The 24,202-nt window shown below is 41.4% G+C and overlaps 1 protein-coding gene across 2 annotated transcripts; it reads left to right on the top strand.

The window, feature by feature from the left end:
- Positions 1-1,301: 1,301 nt before the first annotated feature.
- On the top strand, positions 1,302-23,977 carry KCNJ16 (potassium inwardly rectifying channel subfamily J member 16). Of its 2 annotated transcripts, none has more exons than XM_074607546.1 (2): positions 1,302-1,371; positions 19,452-23,977. In XM_074607546.1, exon 2 carries the CDS (start codon positions 19,525-19,527, stop codon positions 20,812-20,814), a length of 1,290 nt encoding a protein of 429 aa, XP_074463647.1. In that variant the 5' UTR covers positions 1,302-1,371; positions 19,452-19,524; the 3' UTR covers positions 20,815-23,977. The 2 variants fall into 2 exon arrangements, with proteins under 2 accessions (XP_074463647.1, XP_074463646.1); XM_074607545.1 differs by lacking the exon at positions 1,302-1,371 and adding an exon at positions 12,560-12,657 and having other exon boundaries at positions 19,452-21,235.
- Positions 23,978-24,202: the final 225 nt, after the last annotated feature.

The raw sequence follows: 24,202 nt of genomic DNA, 5'->3' as shown, positions 1-24,202 counted from the left end.
AATGTCATACTGACTTTCTGTGATACCCATTGAATTCACCTCTAGTCTAGTTCACCATAATGTTAAATTAAACTGGCTGTTCTTTTTCCAAAAGTTTTGGAACATTTAGGGCTTTGCGGAGCTGTTGCTTATCAGCATACTGAATACTGTAATGCCAGCTGTAGTGACGCAGGTAAATGAAGTCTTTGAAACTTCTTTGTTGTAAACCAGCTGCAAATCTGACCCAGAGGAAATATGGATTCTATTCAAGGAGGCTGTGATGCAAATTTATGCAGATGACTGTCGTTAGTCTACTGTATGGTTGCTTGAAACAGCAGGGTAAGGAAGAGACAGCTACTCTGCAGAGAACAGGCCATAGAAATTGCAGATTTGTGCCCAAACTGCCATCTGAGGGAAAGTATCAGAGCACAAAGGAGACTTGCCTCTCAATTCTTTTGATAGATTGCAGGAAAGTGGGAGCATTGAAGCTATTTCATCACCAGCCACCAAGCTCTTGGCTTTTCTTTCTTGGCATTTATTAACAAATATTTCTGCTCATGAGTCCCCATAAAGGCTGTGGAAGCACACAACTGATAGCATCGCTGTGTACTGCACACGCCTCTCTTTACACTGGCCATTTTTGTGGCCGATGTGGCCTGCTAAAGACCTCTCCCAGCTCTCTGGGATTCCTATCACATTTCAGGTGACAGTGACAGAAGGTGAGCTGGTCTCTATGCAACCAAGTCAGAGGATGGAGTAGAACAGGAGTTTAAAATAACCTGCTTTCTTCTGCAAGTGCAGGCAGGTTAGCAGCAGCAGAGGGTTCTGGGGGAAAAATGAGGACTTCAGACATCTACTGGTGACTTTTATTATACATAGTGGTGGTGGGATGCAATGATGAAATCCAAGACCCCAAAATATTTGTGCTGCATGCAAAAAACCCTTTCCACTTATAAAAAAAATCCTCTTGTCAAGGCTGCCTTAAAGGGGCTATAATTATCTGTTGGATCAGTTATCAGAGAAATGGGAAAGGTTTGGGGTCAAATTAGTTCCTGGTGTAAATCCTCTGGTTGTTTCATACTTATTGCAAAGTAGACCTTGAGCCTTTCTGAGAGAAAAAATCAGAAAACTGCTGAGCTCCCAAATGTAGCATATTTCTCGTCAGCTCTAATGTGCTGAAAGGATGGGATTTTCTGTGAACTTTTCCCAAACAGTCTTGCATTTTTTTCTCTCTTTGAGAGGGGGAGGAGTTGTGCCTAAAAAAACAAACCCAACCTGTCCTTCTCAGCTCTGCCAACCTGTCAGTCCAGCCATGCAAGAGAGAGGGAGAGAGAGAGAAAAAGAAAGGAGGGAGTGAAGCAGAGATTCTTTCAGATCTCAGCAGACATTAAGGTAAAAGCGCATTTCTCACTTCCTTAATTATGCTTGTCTCTGTGTGTGTGTACATGTAAACAGAAATTCTGTTACCTTAGAGAGTTTTAAACTAACTAAACAACCTGTATGGGAATAAACTGTTTATCTTGTTCAACTGGAAGTGTGTTTTGCATGTAACCTGGCAGTTTGTTAGTTGTTGTTTGGAAACACAGTTTCTCTCTCTGAAATTCAGAAGCAGAGTTCCTGTTCATTTGAATATTAAAAAGAGGCAGAGCTTTAGTGTTTGTGTGAGTACATGTTTGGGAAGGATATTAAGCTGTGTAATTTCAGGGCTGAAGCCAGCCTCTAATTACTGAAGATCAGGATAAGAACTTGTTAGAGGAGGGAAATTCTTCCAAAGCTGCCTATTGCAGAGCTCTTACACCTTCTCCTGGAGCATCTGGTATTAGCCACTGGTGGAGACAGGATACGAGGCTAGACAGACTGCGGGTCTGATCCAGTTTGGCAGTTCCTACATTCCTCCATTCCTGTCTGTCCATTTCTGGTGGGGTTTATCCAACTGGTCATTACCAGAGGAGGAACAAAGCTAAAGGTGTAGCAAAACTGCCTGCATGAATTCTTGAGTTAGGAGGGCAGACCAGCAGAGGCACTTTCAGCTCATACCAGAGGAAATTGAAGGTTACAGACTCTGAGAAATGTTGGCTGAAATGAGCATGAGTCAGAAGAATCATTCTGCCCCAGAGCTTGCCTTATGAGTCTGGTCTGGGCAACCAGTTTGTTGGAATGATGGTAGTAGAGGGGGCCTAGTACTGAAGGCCCGAACTATAAGAATGGACACAATTTTGTTAAATCTGAGCATCTGTGTGCGAGGGCCTGAGTTAATGTGTACTTGTGCACAAACGTAGATGTGTAAGGAGTCTGCTGAAATATTCTGACCCCTAATATGCCATGAAAACCCTCCAGTAAAGGTAAGAAAGGAAGAATTATGTTCATCCACTTTAGGGGTACCCCTATTTCTATATTTCTAAATCCTGAACAAACATTTTAAACTGTACTGAAAATGGTAATATCTTTCTAAGGAGGCTGAGGCTCTGGGAAGGTCATATAGAAGGCAAACTGGTGGACAGGATTTCCTTTTGTTACTGTGTATTTAGGGTTTTCACTCCTATGCCAAGGTGTGCCTGCCAAAGATAACCTGTCTAGTAATACTAACCTGACAGACAGAACAGGTTGAAAGATGGCAGAGAAAGACAATACAATCGTCATGTTGCTCACTGCATGGGTTGTAATGCCCTTGCCAGGGGTTTGGCTACATAATACTGGCTTCTGCATCTTCCTTGTTAAATTTCCTCAAATACTTGCTCCTGTGCCATAGTTTCGGATTGACGTTCTCCTCCCATGGCAGTGGCCACAACAGAACTGTGAGCCTGGGAAGAAGACACAAGTGATCCAGATTAGAGAGGGGTGGCCTGTGAGGTGGTCAGTCCATATAACTATTCCTAGAGAAATCTTGCAATATCCTTGCGTTACATCACTTTCCTTTCTTCTGGTAGCGTGGTCTCTTGGGAACTTCGAGCTGGTGTTTCTTATTACCCATGACTCACTCCCCATGGGGATGGTGATCACTATAGAGTGAGGCTATAAGCTTTTAATACACAAAAGAAATTCTTTTATAGATAGTGTTTTTTGCAGTATTATTATAAGCTTTCCTGCCAGAGCCAGAATGGAGAGGGAAGTGCTTTTTCAAGTGACTGTAGGAGATGGAGAAGAGGAAATGAATGCTTCAGTTTTGGTGGGGATAAACATTCCTACTGCTAGTTACAGTAACAGAAATTAGTCACTGAAAGAAGGAAAGGAGGAAAATTCTTTAGCTTTTATGATCTGCAAAGACTTCATTAACTAGTCTCACAGCACTTTTTCATCTTCTTTTTGCTTTCTCCTCTCCTCTCCTCTTCTCTCCTCTCCTCTCCTCTCCTCTCCTCTCCTCTCCTCTCCTCTCCTCTCCTCTCCTCTCCTCTCCTCTCCTCTCCTCTCCTCTCCTCTCCTCTCCTCTCCTCTCCTCTCCTCTCCTCTCCTCTCCTCTCCTCTCCTCTCCTCTCCTCCTGTTTCCTTTTGTTTACATGATTTAAAGCAATGCAAAGAAGGCTTAGGACATCTACATAACACATTCTACAATGCTGATGGGCAATTTTGAAATGGGGGCAAACATTCCGATGCACTTGTTTCATTGCTGCCTTTGAAAGGGTGTGAATATACTGATGTAACAGGATTGGTGCTACAAAGTCAGCCAAGCTCCCTAGAGATCAGACAATTAATCTATGTACTGCCAAACGCAACATTATAGTACATGTTGATAAATGGTTTAGCACCACTTAGCAAATGTCAGTTGATCAATCAGAGTTAACCAGCTGCAAACTTGCTAAATTCAGGCAAGGTCCAGGAAATCCATATTTTAGATAGGCTTCATTAGTGTAGCTGTAACAACTCAGCACTGCAACAGAAGGGAAGAAATGTCACAAATACAAGTCAAGTTCTTCCCAAGGTTGCTGTATCTGTCACTCTGGAGGCAGAAAGAGCAGGGACTGATGCATCAGTCACTTGTTCAGGAAAATGTTTCTAAAGAAACAAACTTTTGCAAAGGAAGTGTTACCAGACAAGAAGGGTGAAATCCGAGAAACCTTTCTGCCAGAGGAGGTTCTGAATAGCTCTTGGAAAAATCAGTTGGAAAACACTTCATACTGAGAAAGTTTCTGCCTTTCAACAGGACACTGCTAATTGACCTCGCACAGTATTCTCCGGCGTGACTAAAATTCTCTAGATTGGCTGATGCCTTGCCCTTCTTCTTTTATTAGTTACCTTTCTTGCCCAATATTTTCACCATGAGCTTTTGGTGAGAATGTTTGATAAGAGAACATCCATTTCCAGTAATCTATTGTGCAATTAAAATGCCCTACGATAAATACAAACAAGCCAAACAAACAAAACCAACCTCAGATTTCTTTTCTGTTTACTTTTTAAATTGGGATAAGAGCTTGATTTGATTCTTCATCTTTTCACCTTATATTGTAAAAGCAGACTATGTCCATCCTGTCTGGCAGGAGGCGATGCTGTGACCCAAGAAGCTATTGTGTTGCTTTTCACGAGGAACTGTTCATTTTTTGTAGTTTGCAGTCATGATAGTAGCACTGGTTCCTCTTTTTAAAGCAGTTAAATTCGTGTTTTGAGAGTGCAGACAGGAGAGAATATGCTTCAACTGCTCAAATGTTATTTGTGGTGACATGCTGGATTGGAGAATTGGAAGAGTGGAAAGCATTTCAGCCCTTCATTTCCTGTCGAAGGATTCAGCTGAGGAAGCATTGAATTTTTGGTTTCTCTTTGCTGTCAACATGGTAGGAGACAGTAGGTCAATACTTGCCTGAGAAGATCTAAGAACTGACATTTGATAAAAATCAACAGTCTGGGAAACAAACTGGACAGAGGCAATTTCAGTGAACAACCATTTTTCAGACAAGTTTTCCTGCACCCCAAAGGAAAACCAAGACAGGGATTCACTAGGCGGAGTGAAATGAAGACTCATCTGGATAAAAGAGTAAAACTAGCTGGAAATTTTCCATATATAAGAACTAAAGGCATCTCCATTCCTGAGCCAACTTCAAACACAAAGGATCTCCAGGTTTTTTTTTAAATGTTCTCAAACTGTTTTCAAATTGGCACCTGATTTTGTGTACATCAATGTCAAGCCATTGATTCTGTGTTGCAGTACCAACATCACCTCGATGTTTCTTTGCAAGCCTGCATCCTGGAAGTGGTCAGACTTGAACTAACTTTATCGACCTGATTTCTGACATGGCCAGATGGTCCATGTTGCTGTCCAAGAAAAGCTGATCCTTAGCAGCTATGGGAGAACATGCACATTTTCTAACTGGCATTCTCCCACTCAAAGATAGCTCAAATGAAGACAAACCTGAACAACTGAGATATTCACTTAATACATATAAAAGTAGATGCCATAAAACACAGCCTACTTTCCAGCAGAAATCCCAGTGGGGAAATTCAAACATTTCTATTTCCACTCACAAGCCTTAACCAGCTGTTTGACTATTAATGAAAATCCTTTTAGTTTTCCAAAACCGAGTGAGAACTCTTTCCAGGAGTGGCCTGTGTCGAGATATCTAGTGCACTTTTGCTTTGGATAGACTAAGAATATTAATCTTTTCGTGGCATTTTGTCGCCACAGCTAGCTATTCCCCAAAGAAATGAGGCAATTGGTGCCTCATGCAAAAAAACCAAGTGCCCTTCAAATAACTTATAGAAGTTTCTGTTATTCAGGTCGCAGAAAGATGTGATTTAGACTTTTTCAATGGGAATAAGTAATTAGTGCTTTGCTTTATCTACATGAGTCTGTTCAAATCGAGTTAAATGATTGGTGCGGCAGAGTTTTGGATTGAGGTGCAGTTTCCCTGGTAACAATCGAGAGTGAAATCAGAACCTTTTGAACAGCCAGTGGAATGTGGTTCTACTTGGATGACAATAGGTCAAAGCATTTTAATGGGTAAAAACGTAATCCAGTACAATAGGATTTATTGCCACTATGTCATCAGATTGACACTATTCCTGCAAATTCTTTAGCGTGTGACAGACTTCAACTGAAATCTGTTTAGTGGAAAAACTTGTAAAATACCATTAATCATTTTGTTTTCCAAACCAACCAAAGAGTCTGTGTGTCTCAGGGGGTTAGAAAGAATATCTTCCAAGTGAATGAAATTCAACCTTTCTGCAGAAAGCCCTAATGAATGGCTGTTCTGGACGCAATAAATGGTTCTAGGAACTAAAGGCTCTTTTCTGCAGGGTGCTGAGTACTCTGGTCCAAGTCTACTGGAGAACTTTCGCACTTGCTTAATTTTACGCTAACAAAATAGTTTCCAGTGATTTCTAGGACGGTTATTCATGCTCTTAAACCTGATTGTATTTGCTGACAGACAAGACCTTGCAGGATTAAGTCCTAAACCAACACTGGAAGAAAAGATTCCCTGTTCAGTATGGCAAGGGCATGGGGCAATATTTCATCCCTTCTGCTGACATTTTTCCAGCTTCTGCAATAATAATCTTTTTATTCTGAAAGATCCCAGAGTGCTGTCTAAACTAATAAAATGCAGCCACAGCTAGGAGCAACAATGCATGAACAGGAGAATATGCTCCCTGCAGCTTTAAGGAAATGTCAGGTTAGAGTGCCAAAGTCTGTCCCTCTACCCTGAAGCCAAAAGCATCAAAGGCTTGGCTTGGCATCCTTTGGGATGTCAGCAGGGGACCTCTGTCACACATAGACGTCTAGAGCCATCTATTTTGGTGGCAAGGTAGCAGAAAGGGCCCTTAACATTCTTTGGAGGTGGGTATCCCATTGAACCTTCTACCAATTTCCCTTTCAAACAGATGGATGTCATTCTCATTCATTTTCTTTTAATATGAAAAGCAGATTCTCCTCCATCATGTGTCTGGTACCATGCATATCCTTTCATTGTTGATATGAGGCTTTTACAAAAATAAAACTTCAAGCTAGTAAGTATTCCTCTCTTTGGAATTATTATGTAGTTATGAAGAACAATTGAGCCAGACAATGACACAACCTGTTTCTTGTCTTCCTCAATGGGAAATGGGCTTTGAGTTTTGTGAGGATGTTCATAAACAGCCAAGGGTGTGTAAGGCGAAGAATGACCTCAAAGCTGAGTTTTACACAGGAGAACAAAGAGATCTCAAGTCCTGATTTGAAAAACACCCGAAGACCAAATCAATGGCATAATATCATAATTATCAACACGCGTCATAACGTTGCTGGAACCCACTTGCCGCTTCTGCCTTTAAACACAAGTAAACACAAGCTCCTCTCCTAATTGCTATGCAGCTGTCAGGCTTCGTAAATGATGTTTGTGCTGGCAGTAGCTGGGAGATAACTTCATCTATCTAGCATTCATACGGACTGGAGATTCATCCTTGCTTCTTTCCGCGGGATGTTTTGTGACATTATTGTTTTCAGATTGCTTTCCCTTTGTTACAGTACTTCTGGCTTCCTTCCAGAACCTTTTAGGTTACTTTTTAGTCTCCTTAATCTGCACTTTCTCTCCTGAGCGTAATCAGCATTGCAGTTGCTCCCAGACTAAGACACCCAAGTGGTGTGGCTTGTTTTTTCTGTGGGAAACACCACTTTATGTTTTTCACAGACTTCATTCCCTGAAGACCTTTTCATTATGAAGTGAATACAGCTTAGCACTATACAAAATGTTCCTGAGGAAGAATGCCACCAATCCAAGCTCATGTGATTTGGCGCTTGTCAGGCCTTGATTGCGATTTGAGGTTTAATTAATCACCTACGGATTTGTGTGACTTTTGAGCGACTCTGGCTTTGTGGCAGGAGAAAGTGATGCTTTTACTCAGTTCTACTCAGTGAAAACATGAATAAAAACAACCCAGGGAGAATACAGGATAAAGCATCTCCCACTTAGGCTGTGTATATCAATCTTGAATTTAATTTTGCTCACCAATTTGTCTAACTCCCAACTAATTTCAAACCAGAAACTTAAATTCTCTTTAGGCATGCTGCTGCCGCTGATGACAGCACCCCTGTAAAGACAATGTGTAATAAAGGAGAGAGACATTTGTTTCACAGGTCTATAGCACCTATGAGGAAAAACAGAAAAGTTGTTTCTCAGAACAAACTTTGGGAATTTCTTTGGCAATAAAATCAACTCTACTGTAGTTTAGATATCTTTTTTCATGAGTGTTGACATTTGTAATATAACAGATTTTTATTTGATGTATTTTTGTTAACATCGTCTTGATAAGATCTGCTCGCTTGTTCACAGTGTTTGCCTTTGAGAAGTAAAACAGGAAAAACACACGGCTGACTGAACAGGTTCCCGACAAACATCTTGAAATGAGCTGAACCTCCCAGAAGTAGCTCGTTCAGTCAGTAGTACCGCTGAGTGAAAATCTTCAATGCAAAGCGCAGCCGTAGATGCACAGACCATGAGCACTGAGGAAGGCATAGTCAGCCTCTGTGCAAATCACTGCAAGACAAAAAATCCCATCAAAAAAACCTCCTAAATTAACTTTTAAAATTATTTTATTTTTTAAATAAGCACTGTCACTTTTGGAAACAATTTTATATTTTTAACAGAAAATAACGTATTAACTTTCCCCAACACAGCTGATGGATTTGCTGATTCATTATGATGGGACTGAGAAACCAGTTTGTTGCATTCCTCCGGTGGCTCACTGTAAAGCCTTCAACGAGTATTTTACCTCTCTGGCTCCAGTCTCAGGAAGATCTGAAGCAGGCTTACGTTCATTCTTATTATGAGCTTATAGTTAAGCATATGCATGAATGTTTTTCTTAGATTTTAAAACAAAGCTTTAGGTCTTAGATTGTCCTTCTCCCACAAGCCTGGCCTGGGATTCCTCTCAAGCCCTTCAAGAGCTGAAGAAAACGACTGCCTACGATTGGGGAGGCTTGGGGAGCCCATGGAAGAAGTCATTGGGATTTACTCGCAACCCAGTTTGGCAAGTGCAGATTTCACATACAATGGTTGAAACATGGGTACAAAAATAAAGAAGAAAATATTTAGGAAATTACATAAAAAATATTAGTAGTAGTCTGCACAAATTAAGTAAAGAATAAAACAAGGTCAAGATTTAAGGTTTTCAACATCACAAAAAGTATCTTTTTAAACTGTGTGAGGTGGACTGTGAAAACCATTTTCAGTACCTGTTGCAATGCATGCCACATGCACAGTCAAGAAGAGCATAGCAAGAAGAAAAGCTGTCTTCACTTGAGAACTCAGAATATGCCCAAAAGACAACTCTAGGAATCAGAACTGTGAAAAGACATGAAAAAGAGGAGGGTTAGATCTGAGAAACACTGATCCAGGGGTGATAGATTAATCCAAAAGAATGGGATATTGATAGGGGTAGTGACTCACCAGGGTGTCACAGTTAGTATTGGTGCAAATATTGAAAAGGATCTTAAGCAGTAAGCACCAAATTTGTCTGCTACATATGGTTTTGGATGGAGTGGAGAGGAGAAACTTTGTATATGGAGTCATAAATGATAAATAAAGTTTGTCCCATTAAATATTTGATGTGGACCACCGTTAAAGAGTGGGCTCTGGCATAAATGAAACTCAACTCTGGTTCAGGATGAATGTTCCCACCTTTAGAGGAATGACTAACTTATCTAATGGTGTTTTAAAGGTGGGGAAGAAGAGACAAGCTTTAAGAGGACATTCTGCTTCTCTTCATATTTCTTAAAATACTAATCACTGTGTCCGGAAACTGACTCAGGTGGTCAGGAATAAGCTGTGGGATAGCTTCAAGAGACCAAAAAGGAAGTTATGCAACCCGCACACTGAGGTAAAAATAAAATTATTAAATGTACGGTCCAAACACACACACACACGTGATTTTCCAGTTCCACATTATTTTAATTATCTGACTTGCAAAACACCAACATACTGTGAATTAGACCGCTGAACTCGGGAAGAGAACGACAGTTGAAAACAAGGGTGGCCAACATCATGCTGAGTATAAGTTTTGAAAAAACAGCTACTGAGTTTCAGAGTGACCTGCCTTTCCAGACCACATGCAGCCGTGCTGGGACCGAGGCTTGGGGGGATGCACACACAGAGGTTCTGCCGTCTGCTCTACAAGGTGTTGAAAGTCACCTCTGAAAGAAGCATCCCATTCCCAAATTTCATATAGACCCCAGTGGAGTTAAGCAACAATATGGAAAGTCAACATTCTGCCAAAGTCTGTGAACCAAAGAAAATGAAGATTTAAAAAAGCCCTTGTTCCTTAGAAAGTATTGCTGTAATTCCAGCAAGCCAAGCCAATTCTGAAGAGCAACGATGGATGCTGCCTGTGGTGATACTAAGAAACCCAACAGCTAGATCTGATCCAAAAGAAGAAATCAAAGACAACCCCTTTGCTGACTTCAGTAGGATTTGGATCAGGCCTGTGATCTCTGAAACCATTTAATATATTTCACAGGCTTTTAAAAAGTGGTGACATATATAGCCTGACAAATGTGGAAGCGTGTTTTGGTTTGGATGAAGAACCCGAAACTCAGGATGCCATGTAGGACTGTGGGCCTTGGCTGAGTGGCTCCAGCCACAGGAGCTACATGATATCCTCTACCAGACTCCAGAGAAAATCATATTTAGGCATATCAGAGGTGAAGTTCTGCTGTATCTATATTCACAAATGAAAGGAGAGTCATACAAAGCTGTTCAGAGAAGCAAGTAGTTATTCTTAATCCTAGTAGTGATTGATAAGTAGGTTTTGATTGCCTGGTTTATCTGACTGCATGTGTAAATGTCAGTCACAGAATTTTCTGGTGCTTTTCCTAAAAAAAAAAAAAGCACTGATACGTTATTTGACTTGATCCTTAACTAATACTTATCTCAGCCTCTTTGATTTGAGAATTAGTCTGGAAAGCTGAGACAACAGGGGTTTTTGGTGGTATCTCCTAAAAAATTAGGTCATAGTGGATGTGATTCATTTTATTTACATGTTTTATTTTGATTTTTTTCCTTCTCCCTTCCATTTCCTCGAGGAAGTAACACAAAACATATTTTCATTGTTAGACCCTACTTTATTTTTGAAAATGTAAATGCGTTGGTGATTTAATTGGCATTTGAGATATTAGGTGGGATGAGACAGCTTCTGAGTATTATAGTGGAATTCCTGCTGGGTCAGTAGCCCAAAGTTGAGATCAGTAGAAACTTGCAAGTGTTCCTGTCGGCTGTGGATAGCCCTTGGGAGTTAATAACTGGTGTCAAGCTACATCTTAGGCAACTTTCTACCAGGGCTGGGGGGAAAAAAATATATTCAGAGATCCTCGGGCTTCCTACTCACATCTTACTTCTCTCATCTGTTGAACAGAGCTCACTCATGCTGTTAACTTGGGATTCTGTTTTATTCTGTTCTGTTCCTTATATGAAATACAATAGCCAGGCGTCTGATCCAAACTCCATTGACACCAACACAAGGCTTTCCATTGTCAAAGCTGCAGCCTTTCGAATTGGCAGGATGAAAACTTGCACAGGCAATATAGGGGGGTCCTCTGATCTTCACATAACCCTTTGGTTAAAGCCATGTAACCTTTTCCTCTCTCAGTGGTTTTTGCCATGTGTGCACACAGCGAGCTGCAGGACCAGGGAGCAGCGAAGTACAGAGGGCTGCAGGAGCTAACTGCAGTGCCCCAAGAAGTACAGCCCCCTGTCTCCTTACCTTTCTTATCCTACAGACATTCTTGAATAAAGAGCACAACTGGGAAGACAGTGACTCCGCGTTCTTATGTCACAGTGCCCTTCCCTGGATATTTGGTTTACAATTTAATCCAGAAAACAGGAAAAAAAGGAGTACGCTTTCTGCCTCAGGAAGCAGAACTGCACAATGTGACGTAAAGGAAACGGCCCCTGAGACTGGAGGAACCCTTTTAGAATATCAGCTCTTGCCTGCCCCCAAAATCCTACATTATTAATAACCTGTTGTGTTTTGAGAAGAGATATAACAGCATTGAATTGCGGCAAATAACAGAGCCGAGGGTGTTGGCTCCATTAAACGAAAGTGGTCAGCATTATCTAATCTGGTTCTATCATTGTTCATGACCTGCCACTTACCTATTGTTGAATACATTATTATATTACATCATGTCTATTAAGAGCGGCAACAAACTGTTCTACTGTTCCCTGCCAACAAGATCTGGTGGAAAAGTTCCTCGAAGAATGTTTCTGTGCCTCTAGGCTGAATGTAATCCATAAGGTTCAATGCGTGGAGAAATCCCACTGCTCACATCTGCAGAACTATTGAAATTAACCTTCACTGTGCATCGGCACAGACATCAGGGTGTCAGGGGAGGAGGGAGGAGGAAACGATAATTAGCGCTAACACTTGTATTCAATTGCCTCACAGCTAACTTGCATTAAAGCTCAGGGGATTCTGCCTGCTGAAGTACAGAATAGGTTGGCTACTGATTTCCAAAGGAGGAAGACTGGATATAAAATATATCTTTTCAGCTGTTCCATGTCTGTGCGGCTGGAAGATTTTTCAGATCTAGGATGTGTACCAGCTATGCCATTTCTAAGAACGGAGGCTACAGGGGTTTGACCAGAAGGAGAGACTCTTTGGTCTTCTCAGCTCAATACCCAAATGCAAACGGCTCATGGCTGCTGAGAAGAGAACCAGGAGGAGGAATTTTCAGGCAGGAGGAGATGACAGTGGCCCTGTGTGGATCCAGCGGCTCCACTGCAGGTATGGGCCGCACTAGATGCACCACAGGGTCACCCTGGAGGGTTGGCTCCGGTGCTCCCATGCTTTGTTTCCCTGCTGTGGTCGGGGACTTGGCTCACGGGGGCAGCCCTGGGCCATCCCGGCTCGGCCCCAGCACTGCTGCAGCTGCCCCGGGGCTGCCCCCTGTGCCCCCCCGCCTCTGTGCTAGGGCAGGCCGATGTGGGCATTGTGCTGTCGAGTGCACGCTGTGTCCGGTCACCCTGTGCAGGAGCTGCTGAGAGCTGAGGGTTAAAAAGAGGAAAAGAGTCCCAAGAATCAACAGTTTTGGGTTTCACCCCTGCCAAATTGTCTGAGACAAAGAATGGCAGTGAGGCCCGAAATCAAGAGTTTCAAGTTGCCAGCACTTTCCATTTCTCATGGTATTTCAGTGTTTCCACTGCTCGTTCCTGGCTAAAACCATGCAGTGCATACAGTGCGAATAAATTAAAATAGACATTTTCAGCTTTCTACAGATTTTGGGAATTGCTGTGAGTGGTAAGCAAGGAGCTGGTTCACTTTTAACCTGTCCTGTGGCTCTCAAATGGGCAACCTGCCTTTATCAAGGGGCAACTTTCAGAGTCTGTCTTCTCAAAGTTAAGGAGCCAAACATCTTTCCTTTTTTTTTTTTTTTCCTTCTCTTTTTGTTTTGTTTAAGGAGATCTGGTTTCACTTAGATGAATTAAATGTCAATATATCTGTTACTGTGAGTTGTTCCAGTGTAGATTACAGCAGTACTGCATGACTGTAAAAGCTGTGCAAAGGTCTGCTGCACTGTGCTATTTATGTCTATCTTTTAAGATGTTTGTAAACAAACGCTTTTATATTGATACTTTAGGTCTTGTCTCTGTATGGAGGTATCGAATAAGAAGTCTAAGAAATATCCTTTTTCTCCAGCTCTGAGCTTAGCCTATTCCAAGTTTTATTTCTGTATTTGCAATCTTCTTTTCTGCTGTTGAAAGACCTATAGACACAAAATGATGGCGGAAAGGTGTCACTTGCAAGGTGATGCAGAAATGGGTGTTACAATTTGACAGAGTCCTGCTGAGTCCCGTTGCGGGTTGGTGAACTGCAGCCCTACCAACCTGCGCTGCGCTCAGTCGTCTAAGCTGAAGTGATCTGAGAAACAAAACTTTTATTTTAGAGGGAAACTTGACCCATGTAAAAGCTTTGCTGCAGTAGCTTCAATGACGTTTCCGTGGATATACGAAAGTTCTGTGATTGAAGTTCCGGCTGAGGTGTGCTCCACTCCTGCAAAGTCAGCACAAAAGCACGTGCTCGTCTGAAAGGGCTCAGGGTCCTGCTCTGCGGTGGGAACCCCTCTCCTACACCCCTGCTTCCCAGAGCTCTGGCTCCGGGTTCTGTTTAGGGGATTTTGCATTCCCCCTCCCCGTGTAGAGATACCCTGTAGTCATTTGTGGGGATCTGAGCTGGGATAAGGAGCATTAAATACAAAAAAAACACTTGTAACATAAAGTTGTGCTTGTCAGGCTCTCAGGCCTGACCCGTTAGAGACGAAGAATATCAGACCCTTTCTGAAACTCTGAACATCACTGAGCTTTTTTGTTCTGCCAGGGGAGGCCAGTGAAAGCTTTCACACCATAAAGATATGGTGCCCAGAGAGGTGGTGGAGTCTCCATCTCTGGAGACATTCTAAACCCACCTGGACGTGTTCCTGTGCAGCCTGCTCTGGGTGACCCTGCTCTGGCAGGGGGTTGGACTAGAAGATCTCCAGAGGGCCCTGCCAACCCTACCATTCTGTGATAAGTCCATCTTGCAGGCTAAGCGTAGTGAGACTTAGATGCCAAGCAGGCAGCAGATTTATGAGCCCAGACTCAGGTGTCCCGAAGCGTACCTGGTGGAGACTGCTAGCAAACACCTCCGTGGGGCAGCACTGTGGTGTGCATGGTGTGAGATACACAAATGGCGAAGCACATGTGTGTCAGCCCCACTCTGGGGATTGCATATCAGAAGCAGAAAAACCGGCTCTAAGTATCAGGAGAAGTTGGGTCCCTTTGCAGAGGAGAGGAAGGAAGGAAGCAAGGAAGAGTCTCAATGCTGTCCCGTAATAGATTTATGTAGGTTTTCTGGATGGTAGTTTTTTTTAAAGGAACAAGTATTTGAGTCAATTCCAAAGCAGCTCAAAAGGTTTCTACTTGTCACATTTCTGGTCTCTGAGCTGAAAGTCTTCCAGGGTTACACAACAATGACTAAAACTGGAAACCTTTCAGACCATTTCCAAAATGAAGCAGGAAACTGAGGTGACTGCTAAACCAACGCTAGAGAGAGAGAGAGATCCACTTCCATCTGTGTGGGGTTAGAGTGAGAGTACCCGATTTTATTTGGATGTTTCAAGTTGTTTTCTTTTTGATTTAATCTCAGAACAGAATTATTCTGGAACCCAGATCTTCACATTGTTTTGCTTAATGTTTTACAAACAGGCTGTTGACTGAAGTTGTCACTGAACAAAAATTCACCCCTACTTGTTTACATAATGGTAAAACATAGTCATAAAATGGGTGTAGCAACAATTCGTTAGGTATTAAGGTAAGGTGCAATACAGGGATTATCCTCATAAAACACTGAGCCCTAAACTAAACATATCAAGATTAAATTGACAATTACATTTAGTGGAAGTCCTTAAAAGGCTTAACTAAATACTTAAGGCTTTTAAGTTACTGTTGTTCTGAGTGAGTGGATGAAGATCAAGAGTTCTGGTTCTTCTGGTGCTGCTGCTCTATTCAAGAGGAACTAGATGCAGATGATAAATATGACAGAAAGGCTTGCTTCTGCCAGGGCTTGCATTGTGGTAGCTCTTCACTGGGTACAAGTAGGTGTTGGGTTTGTTCCTATTTCTGCCACTGTGCTGCTTTATGACCTTTGAAATACAGGAATTTACTTACCTTTCTCCCATATCTAATTGGGGTGAAAATTTCAGAGAGATCAGTTTGGGGGGTTAATACGCAGAGCCTGTGAACACGGGTCTGTGGAGCAGTTCTGTATCTCCCTGACCACGTTTCAGTATCCAACACAGGAAGATCCTAGCCTTGGCTTAGATAATTAAGAATATATTCTGATTTTCTGAACTCAGCCTGATGCATACCTGCTTTAGAAGGACTTCTAAACCCTCTCTGCTATTTACCCTAATGAAATCTTAGAGATTTTTCTAGTTCTGTATTTCTGTTATCCTGCCTAGCTTCCTGGATCCATTTTTATCTCTAATAAGTTTTTATTTTGGGGGGAAACACGTTTGTAAGAATGGTTAGCAAAAGTACTGCAAATTTCAGCACACTTCCTCCTCTGAACCGCAGAACAGTATGCAGGAGGAGGCTCATGATGTGTACGAACATGCCCAGAAATAAAGGAAAAAAACCCAAACACCAAAACCAAAACAAAACAGAGAAAGCAAAAGCAAGACAAAAAAGGACAAGGGTTTGTGTGCTAGTGTTAGAGGAAGGTGAAAACGCTTCCCGGCAACATCTGAGAACCATTTGCAGCAACCGATCCATGAGCTTTAGTGAGTAGAGAATGCTTTTAAATCCTCCCCCACCCCCTTTGTTAATCTTTACCAGGTAGTAGGACCTTTAATGTAATTCGTATGGCTTTCTTGGGGATGGGTACAATATTTCCCTTTTGAAAAATAAGATTTTTGAAATGGCCCTAAGATTTAAATTCATAAGTCTGGCTGTAAGTCTGTGGTCTTCTCCCCTTTAAAATTTGGTAATTAATAATAGTCTTCAGACTGTTCCGCAAAAGGCAGCGTGTCTCAGTAGAGTGAGCAATGAACATCTGGCTTCACAGCCTCACTGCCTCTCATCTGGAATAGGAAAACCACGTGCCTGTTTAAAAGTGTCCCTATGAATGAAGCACAGATCGCAATACAGACTTACATAATTCAGAAACACTGAAGGATGGTTTTTTAGACTTAAGTGTTCTAAGCAACATCAGACAATGTGAGAGAGTTATTAATTATGATGCATGATTATTATTGCACTCAAGAGACTATAAGAGGTAGCCTGGAAAAGTTCAGACTTGGCTTACCTTTAAGCACACCCAAAATACTGGGCAACATTTTTATATGTTTTTGAGTGGCTGAGGAGCCTATTTCCTAAGACTTTCAAGCACATTTGGGATTTTAGGTCATCTGGGGCACGTCTCCACTGTGCAATGCCAAATGGCTCTGAGCAATCCAATTTTCAGCACGACGGAGAAAGATTAACTCAGATCCTGAGAGCAGTATATGTCTGTTAGCGTTGCTCTGCACTGATTCTTTTTTACTCCATCCAGCTTCAGGGCTAGATTATTTGGTTCTGGTTTAGGAAGCGCTGCATCACGTTCCCTTTCTTATTACAGACATACTTGTGATAGTTTTGCAATATCCAATCTGGCATTTTACTACATGGCTTCATTTGCACCAGTCAAAAACCCATCGCAGACATCCATGAGCATATATCTATTACTGCAACCGGTACTTAGGAGAGACCCTAATTAGAGTCAGAGTTCCTGCGTAAGGTGCCTTACAATCAAAGCTGTCTCCTGTGTGTGGCAGGCCACCGTAAAATCAGAGTGGACTTTGCCACATAGCTGCATGTGTGACAGTCCGTGATTCTTGCCAGCACTAACAAAATCTAAAGATGGTGCCAGCAAAACACCATTTTTGAAAGACGATGATTTGCTGATGGCAATAGCAGAGAGCGGAATCAACTCAGTAGTCTTTGATTCATGAACTGTTTAGTCCCTTTTGGAGTCCCAGGATGTTTGTGAGTATTTTCAAGGAACTCTAGTTTGAATCAGTCAATAAGAAAACCAGTATAAGCCTAAGTATGTTTTTTATTTACGATTATATTGGCTCCTGATTACAATTCGCTTCATTTCACACCTCATATTATGAGGTTCTTAAAAAAATAACTCAACAGTTTCCAGTTTTTGTTTGTTGTTAAATATGACTTATAAAATGTTAGGTCAAGAGTCTTCAATAGACTAGGCTACAGTGTTTGTTTAAAGCTTTGAGTAAAGCAAGTCATATGAATGTTTCCAAAGACTGTATTCCAAGAAGTATTTTTGGAAACATTAATGTTGTGTTTTTTAATGAAGGCCACATTCTGAAGCTACGACACCATATGTCACATTCATTTCTGTACTGAAAAGAAAAAAAAAAGAAAAAAGAAATGGAAACTATGTTTGGCTTTTAAGTGTTTTTGGAATAGCGTCTATGCATGCTTGTCATTGTTCCTTGGATGGGAGAAGAGTTCTCGGTCTGTTAATCCAGTCCATCCAATATATATTACACTCCATGGGCCTGACTCTCCTCTGCCTTGAAGTGTGTGCAGTCACTTATACTCAGGCAAAGTGAATGAAGAGCTGAGGAAAAAGACTACCACTAGGAAACTTTTTTTTTAAATTCATTTTCCATGAATATGTTGGCTTCATTGTAAACCTACATCTGAACTTTTGTCAGCTGAAACCAGCTTAAAAATGGGAAAAGTACTTGTCATTTTTCCATTGAAATCTTACAATTTTTGGAAGAATAATGTCAGTTTTTCCTCAAAAATATTACCTTTTTTTCTTCAGAAATGTCAGTTAGAAGCATGACACTTGGCAAAAGTTCGGAATTGTTCTAGCTTTGTGCTCTATCACTTCTGAGTCGTCAGTGGTTTTGTGTGTTAGCGGTTGGGATACGGCAGAATGAGCTGGAGACCTGCAGGAAAAGGCATTTGCCTTTTTCAGTGCTGTATCCTACAAGTGATTCATAAGCATCCTGTAACTGATTACTGCAGCTAAGTCTTTCCTTTTTTATTGGATTCCAGTTGATGAGGTCTCAGTTTCTAACATAAGTTCGTGTTATTAGTCACTAAATGTATAGCCTAGCACTTCGTACTGCTGAAGTTCATATGGTTGCAATCTGCAAAGACATCCTTTTTTTCTCTGATCTGACAGAGGAATCTCCTACTTCACATCACTTCCTAAATTTGTGTCATCCACAAATTTTATTAACGCACTGCATGTTTGTTTCAAACTCATTAATAAAAATTTAAATACTTTTTGGCAGCCGGATTTTTTTTTTGTTTTGTTTTAAGGAATGATTTGTGAGGGTTTCCAGGACCTCAGAGAGGTTTCTTTTTCATTTGAAATGTAAATACTTTTCAACAAATTAAACAAATATGTCTCTGTAGCACTAGCCCAGTAAAGTTCAATTCCATGACCAGTTTTTTCTGGGCAATACTGAAACACAAATGATGATGAATGATTGTGTGTTTGATACATTTTCTGGTTAAAACATATTAGCACTGAACTCGCCTGCTCATGCTACTGAAGTCTTCTACCTAAAGGAGGGTGTTTTCCTGGGCATTGCTTCTAACGGAGGGGGAAAAAATAAAGCAACAAACAGATAATTATCTACCTCAACTATTTCACTAACTTTAAGAGGGCTCCTGCGATTCCTGTGACTCTTCATGAGAGCCCATCCTGATTTGAATGTTACTTCACCAGAACATTAGAAGAGATACAGTGGGGTCACCACAAAGGTTTTTGATTTCTCTTTTCATCTACATACCAAATTTTAGGATTGATATGGACATTTCTAACTAGTTCAATTTCTAGCTGCCTCATATTTCCAGCCCTAAGTTTTTGAGCTATGTTGTATAATAAATGTCAGAGTCTGTACTCTTCAGAAAATTGCTCATGATGGCCACAGAGTGAATGTATTTAGATTTGGTGTTACACAGTTCTGGCATAGAAAATTAAAACAAAAATAAACTTCTTTTTTTTTTATTTCATAGATTTCCAATGAACAAAGAAAACAATAGCCCTTGGGACCACGTGTGTTCTGTACACTGACGCCACGAGGCAGATATGAGAAAGATGACTGAACAGAGAGGTTGCTATAGGCCTGTAAACATACAGGGAAATAAGATCCGTTACCAAGGCGCTTGTCAAGAAAGCCCTGAAATGGGGATGAAAAGATTGCAGAAGCGATTTCTCCACAAGGATGGCAGCTGCAATGTGTACTTCAAACACATCTTTGGGGAATGGGAGAGCTACGTAGTGGACATATTTACCACACTGGTGGACATCAAGTGGCGCCATATGTTTGTGATATTCTCGTTGTCGTATGTTCTTTCATGGTTGTTCTTTGGACTTGTCTTCTGGCTGATAGCAATCCAACACGGAGATTTATTCAATGATGAAGAAATAACACCCTGTGTTGCAAATGTCCATAGCTTCACAGGAGCATTCCTATTCTCCCTTGAAACCCAAACGACCATCGGTTATGGTTACCGCTGTGTTACAGAGGAGTGCTCGGTTGCAATCCTTATGGTTATCCTGCAGTCAGTGTTAAGCTGCATTATCGACACCTTCATCATCGGAGCAGCCTTGGCTAAAATGGCTACAGCTCGAAAAAGAGCTCAAACCATTCGTTTTAGCTACTATGCTGTAGTAGGCTTAAGAGATGATAAATTTTGCCTCATGTGGCGCATTGGCGATTTCCGGCCAAATCACATGGTTGAGGGCTCTGTACGAGCTCAGCTTCTGCGCTACAAGGAAGACAAGGAGGGGAGAATGACGATGGAATACAAGGACCTGAAGTTGCTAAATGACCAGATCATACTTGTTACGCCGGTGACAGTCGTACATGAAATTGATAGTGAGAGCCCCTTGTATGGTCTGGACCGCAAAGCTCTGGCCAAGGACAACTTTGAAATCTTGGTCACATTTGTCTACACGGGTGATTCAACAGGAACTTCACATCAGTCAAGAAGCTCATATGTGCCCAGAGAGATTCTTTGGGGTCATAGATTTAATGATGTCTTACATGTAAAGAAAAAATACTATAAGGTGGATTGCTTACAGTTTGAAGAAACTACGGAAGTTTACGCTCCTCACTGCAGTGCCATGCAACTGGATCGGAAGGAGCAAGAATGGAACCGAACCCAGAAGACGCAGAAGAAAGAAGCAGAGACATCAGCACTGGAGATCAAGTCATTTAATACTAACCAAAAGTCATTTAGTGCTGTTGCCCTCATCACTAGTTGTGAAGATCCAGAAGACCCAGTGCCAGCTGTCAATCAGCTTTCTGGAGAAGTTTCTTATCAGAAAGCAGCTGTGACCTTAAGTAGACTATCGATAGAGTCCCAAATCTAGCTTTGTACTGCAATTAAAATCACTTCCAACAAATTCTTCCATCACAGCTTTTAGAATATAAACAATGAACTCATATGCACAAGTATTTATATTATAAACCTTGCTGACAGCATGCCTACATTGCAATACATTGCTGAGCTGCTAGAAGGAGCTTCATACTGGTTAGCGTGGGCATCAGTATCGGATTAGCGTTGGCACAAGAAAACAGCTTACATTTGGGTTGGCTAGACAGCTACTGTACTTGAGCAAACTTACTGTAAACTTCCTTACCCTGCAGGGACCAATGTTGGACATACCCAGAGACAGATAATGATCTAGGCAGGGAACAAAAACAATGTAGTGTGCCCTCTAGGTCAGCTTTTTCAAAGCTGCCTGATTTATGTGGAAAGCCGGTTCCCAGTCTCTCTAGGAGGCTCTGAAGCTCCCCCACCATCACAACAAGTGATTACGCCTTTCATTGCACCTCTCTAGCAGCTCGAATGAAGCTCCCAACCTGGGGTTACAGGGGTGAATCTATGGGGCTGTTCTGTGTAGGAGGGAGGAAAGAAGAACTGAACCCAGTATTACTGGGTAGCTTTGGAAACCTGCTTACACCCTGCCTAGTCCTGTGGGATCCACGGTGGGATCCTGGAGAGCTTTTCTCATTTCCTAGTCGTGAGACATTCCCAGAACTGCCACTCCTTCAGTGGCCTGAGGTATGTGGTATGGCAGCTGGCGTGGGGCTGCAGGAAGATTTTCTTACGTGGCTCTGAGGGCTAGAAGGACTGGCCAAACTGGCTCGTTTGCACTGTTCAGGAATCAAAACGAGACCTCGAGTTGGAAATGGAAATCAGCAAAATCAGGTTGAGCTTCAGAAAGATCATGTTTTTAGTGAGCTGTGCAATATTTTAAATCAAAATGTCTTTCATTTCAGAATGTCAGCTTTGTTTTTCTTTTTAGTATATTATGCTTCTTTAAAAAGATGAAGATCGATCTGGAGACCAAACAGTGTGATTTTGTCAAAATGAAATATTTTTACTCATCTGAAATGACTGTGTAAAAATGATCCTTCACAGAGAAATTCAACATACTCAGCTGTCAGCTCAATTTGGAAAAAAGGAAAATGTTAACGTTCTGAAGTTGTCTGTGACGTGGAAGTTCCATGCTCTGCACATCTCTGTAATTATTCGATAAGCAATATCTCATCATGCTTTTTTCCCCCTGATGATTAACAGTTAATTTGCCTTGTGTTTAATTATCATGCTAATATAAATACAATTATCTCTGAATTTATGGTTGCCTAAAAGGGGATGTATCTCACCTGACCTCAGCCATCAAGAAATTAAGTGTTTGCCTACTGGTCAAGGCTCTCTGTGGTTTCTGGCACTCTCCTCTTCATCCCGTCGTGCTCTGGCTTTTTAGGGAGCTGAAGGCAATAGCATGTGTTTATCCTGGAAAAGTTCATCCCTGTCCATTTCTTGTTGAAGGAGATGAGGCAACTGTTGTGGAAATGCTGGCTAACTTTAGGCTGCTAAAATTAGGTCTGACGAGTCATTCACATCATCCTGACTAATTAAAAGGTTTTATGAACTCATCACATTTAATGAAGAAAAATAAATAGCACGCTGAATATTTTTTCTGAAATTTACTCCATATAGTAGTATTGATGCATCATTTTAACGTACCTTGCATTTCTCTTTTGCTAGCACTTGTCTTTGGATATGTGTGATCCCTTTAGGTAAAACCAAGCATATTAACAAGTCTGGGGGAAGGCAGTTATTCCAAAGCTCATTAATTATCCTGTTTTATATTCCGAATCATCAGCAGCATCCATCTGTAACTGCAGTAGAAAACATCTTATTGTATCCTGGATTGTAGCACGGCCAGGCATTGGGGAAATAGCCTTAAAAAATGGAAAGGAATGTAGGAAAATGTATAAGGGTCACAGTACTTATGTGGTGTTGGAAAAAAAAACCATCCGGATTGTATAAAATAGAATATAACCTTCAAGACATGTGAAGTAATCCTTCCACACTCCTCTGTCTTTGAAAGATCCTGGCTGGGTTATGTTATTTGATGTTGGGCACCGCACTTTGGGAAGGACGTGGAACAATTTGAACAGAATCCAGAGATCTAGAAAACATGTCAGTGAGGAAGCAGGGAAATAATTTAAGGTGTTTCAGTCCAAGAAGGGGTTAGGAAACAAAGAAACAGTTCTCAAAAACTGCAATTCAAGAGGGGGGATAATCCGTTGCCTGTATCTGGTGGGCAGGACAGGAAAACATGGCCTTAAAGTGAAGCCAAAGAGACGGAAGTTAATTAGGAAGCGCTGTCCTAAGGAAGGCGAAGCCCCAACAGACCTGGGGGGGTGTGACCTCTGTGGTGGTGGCTCTCGGGAGCCTGCTGGAGAAAACGGCTGTCAGGAGTGATACACAATGGTCAGCCTTGCCTTGAACTTTCCGAGCCTGTTTTCCTGTGATCCTACGATTTTCAGCAAAAAGAAGCGTCTAACATGAAATCTGCTTAACTGATCCCTTAGTACTGACACACGTGTGAGCGTTTGCTTAATTACATAGCTAAAGAAAGGTACTCAGAGAGATAAGATACTACTGAGATATGTAATCAAAATCCCCAAATTATCTTCAAAAGGTGCATATTTCAGGTGCCGTTTCTAAATGTAGTTTCCGTTATCAAGCTGCGAATCTCAGCTGCCTTTCCCTCTCCCAGTTCTGTACTGTGTGAGCCTCTTGCGGTGAAGAAAATTCTTTCCTCGGAATGACTTTCCTGTAAGTGAAAGTACCAGGAGTCTGATTTAGCGTTTTGTCACATGCTTCTTGGTATAGATAGATATAAATACGTGAGCATGTACAGTAATGTATGCTTTGGCATATAAGTCAACCACTAACTGATGAGGGTCAGGAAGAAACTTCTCTCCTGGGCATGTTAATTCGTAACAGGCTACTATACAGTTTCTTCTACTTTTATCTACAGCATCTGATACCAGCCTGTGCTGGAGACAGGATACTGGTTGAACCACTGGTCTCAACCAGTCTGGCTTTTTCTGGGTTTCTCTGTTTGATATTTTAATTTCATTTATCACAGTATAAAAACTATGTATAATAATGTATAGTAAAGCCTGCACTGCATTTTTATGAATAAATACACAGAATAAAGAACATGCCTTTACCACACACCTTGTGAGAGCACGTTTTACTTTTCTTCCCTTCAGCCGCAGTTTTAAGCTTCCATATCTTATGCACTAAGAGGTCACGGAAAGATTTATAAGGTGCAGAGTAGTCTTTTGACTTTAAAAGATGCCAAATCACAAGCAAACCCACAAAGTTATAAATACATTCTGTGGAAGCTTCTTAGCATGAACTCCGTTTGTTTGGAGGAAGGAGCCAAACAA

This window comes from Larus michahellis, chromosome 14 (assembly GCF_964199755.1).
Source record: "Larus michahellis chromosome 14, bLarMic1.1, whole genome shotgun sequence".
Taxonomy (NCBI): Eukaryota; Metazoa; Chordata; class Aves; order Charadriiformes; family Laridae; genus Larus; species Larus michahellis.
This window is presented reverse-complemented; position numbering and strand designations above follow the sequence as displayed.

Excerpts from the sequence above, each read along its gene's own strand:
- KCNJ16 (XM_074607546.1), top strand. The coding sequence starts at position 19,525 with ATGAGAAAGATGACTGAACAGAGAGGTTGCTATAGGCCTGTAAACATA.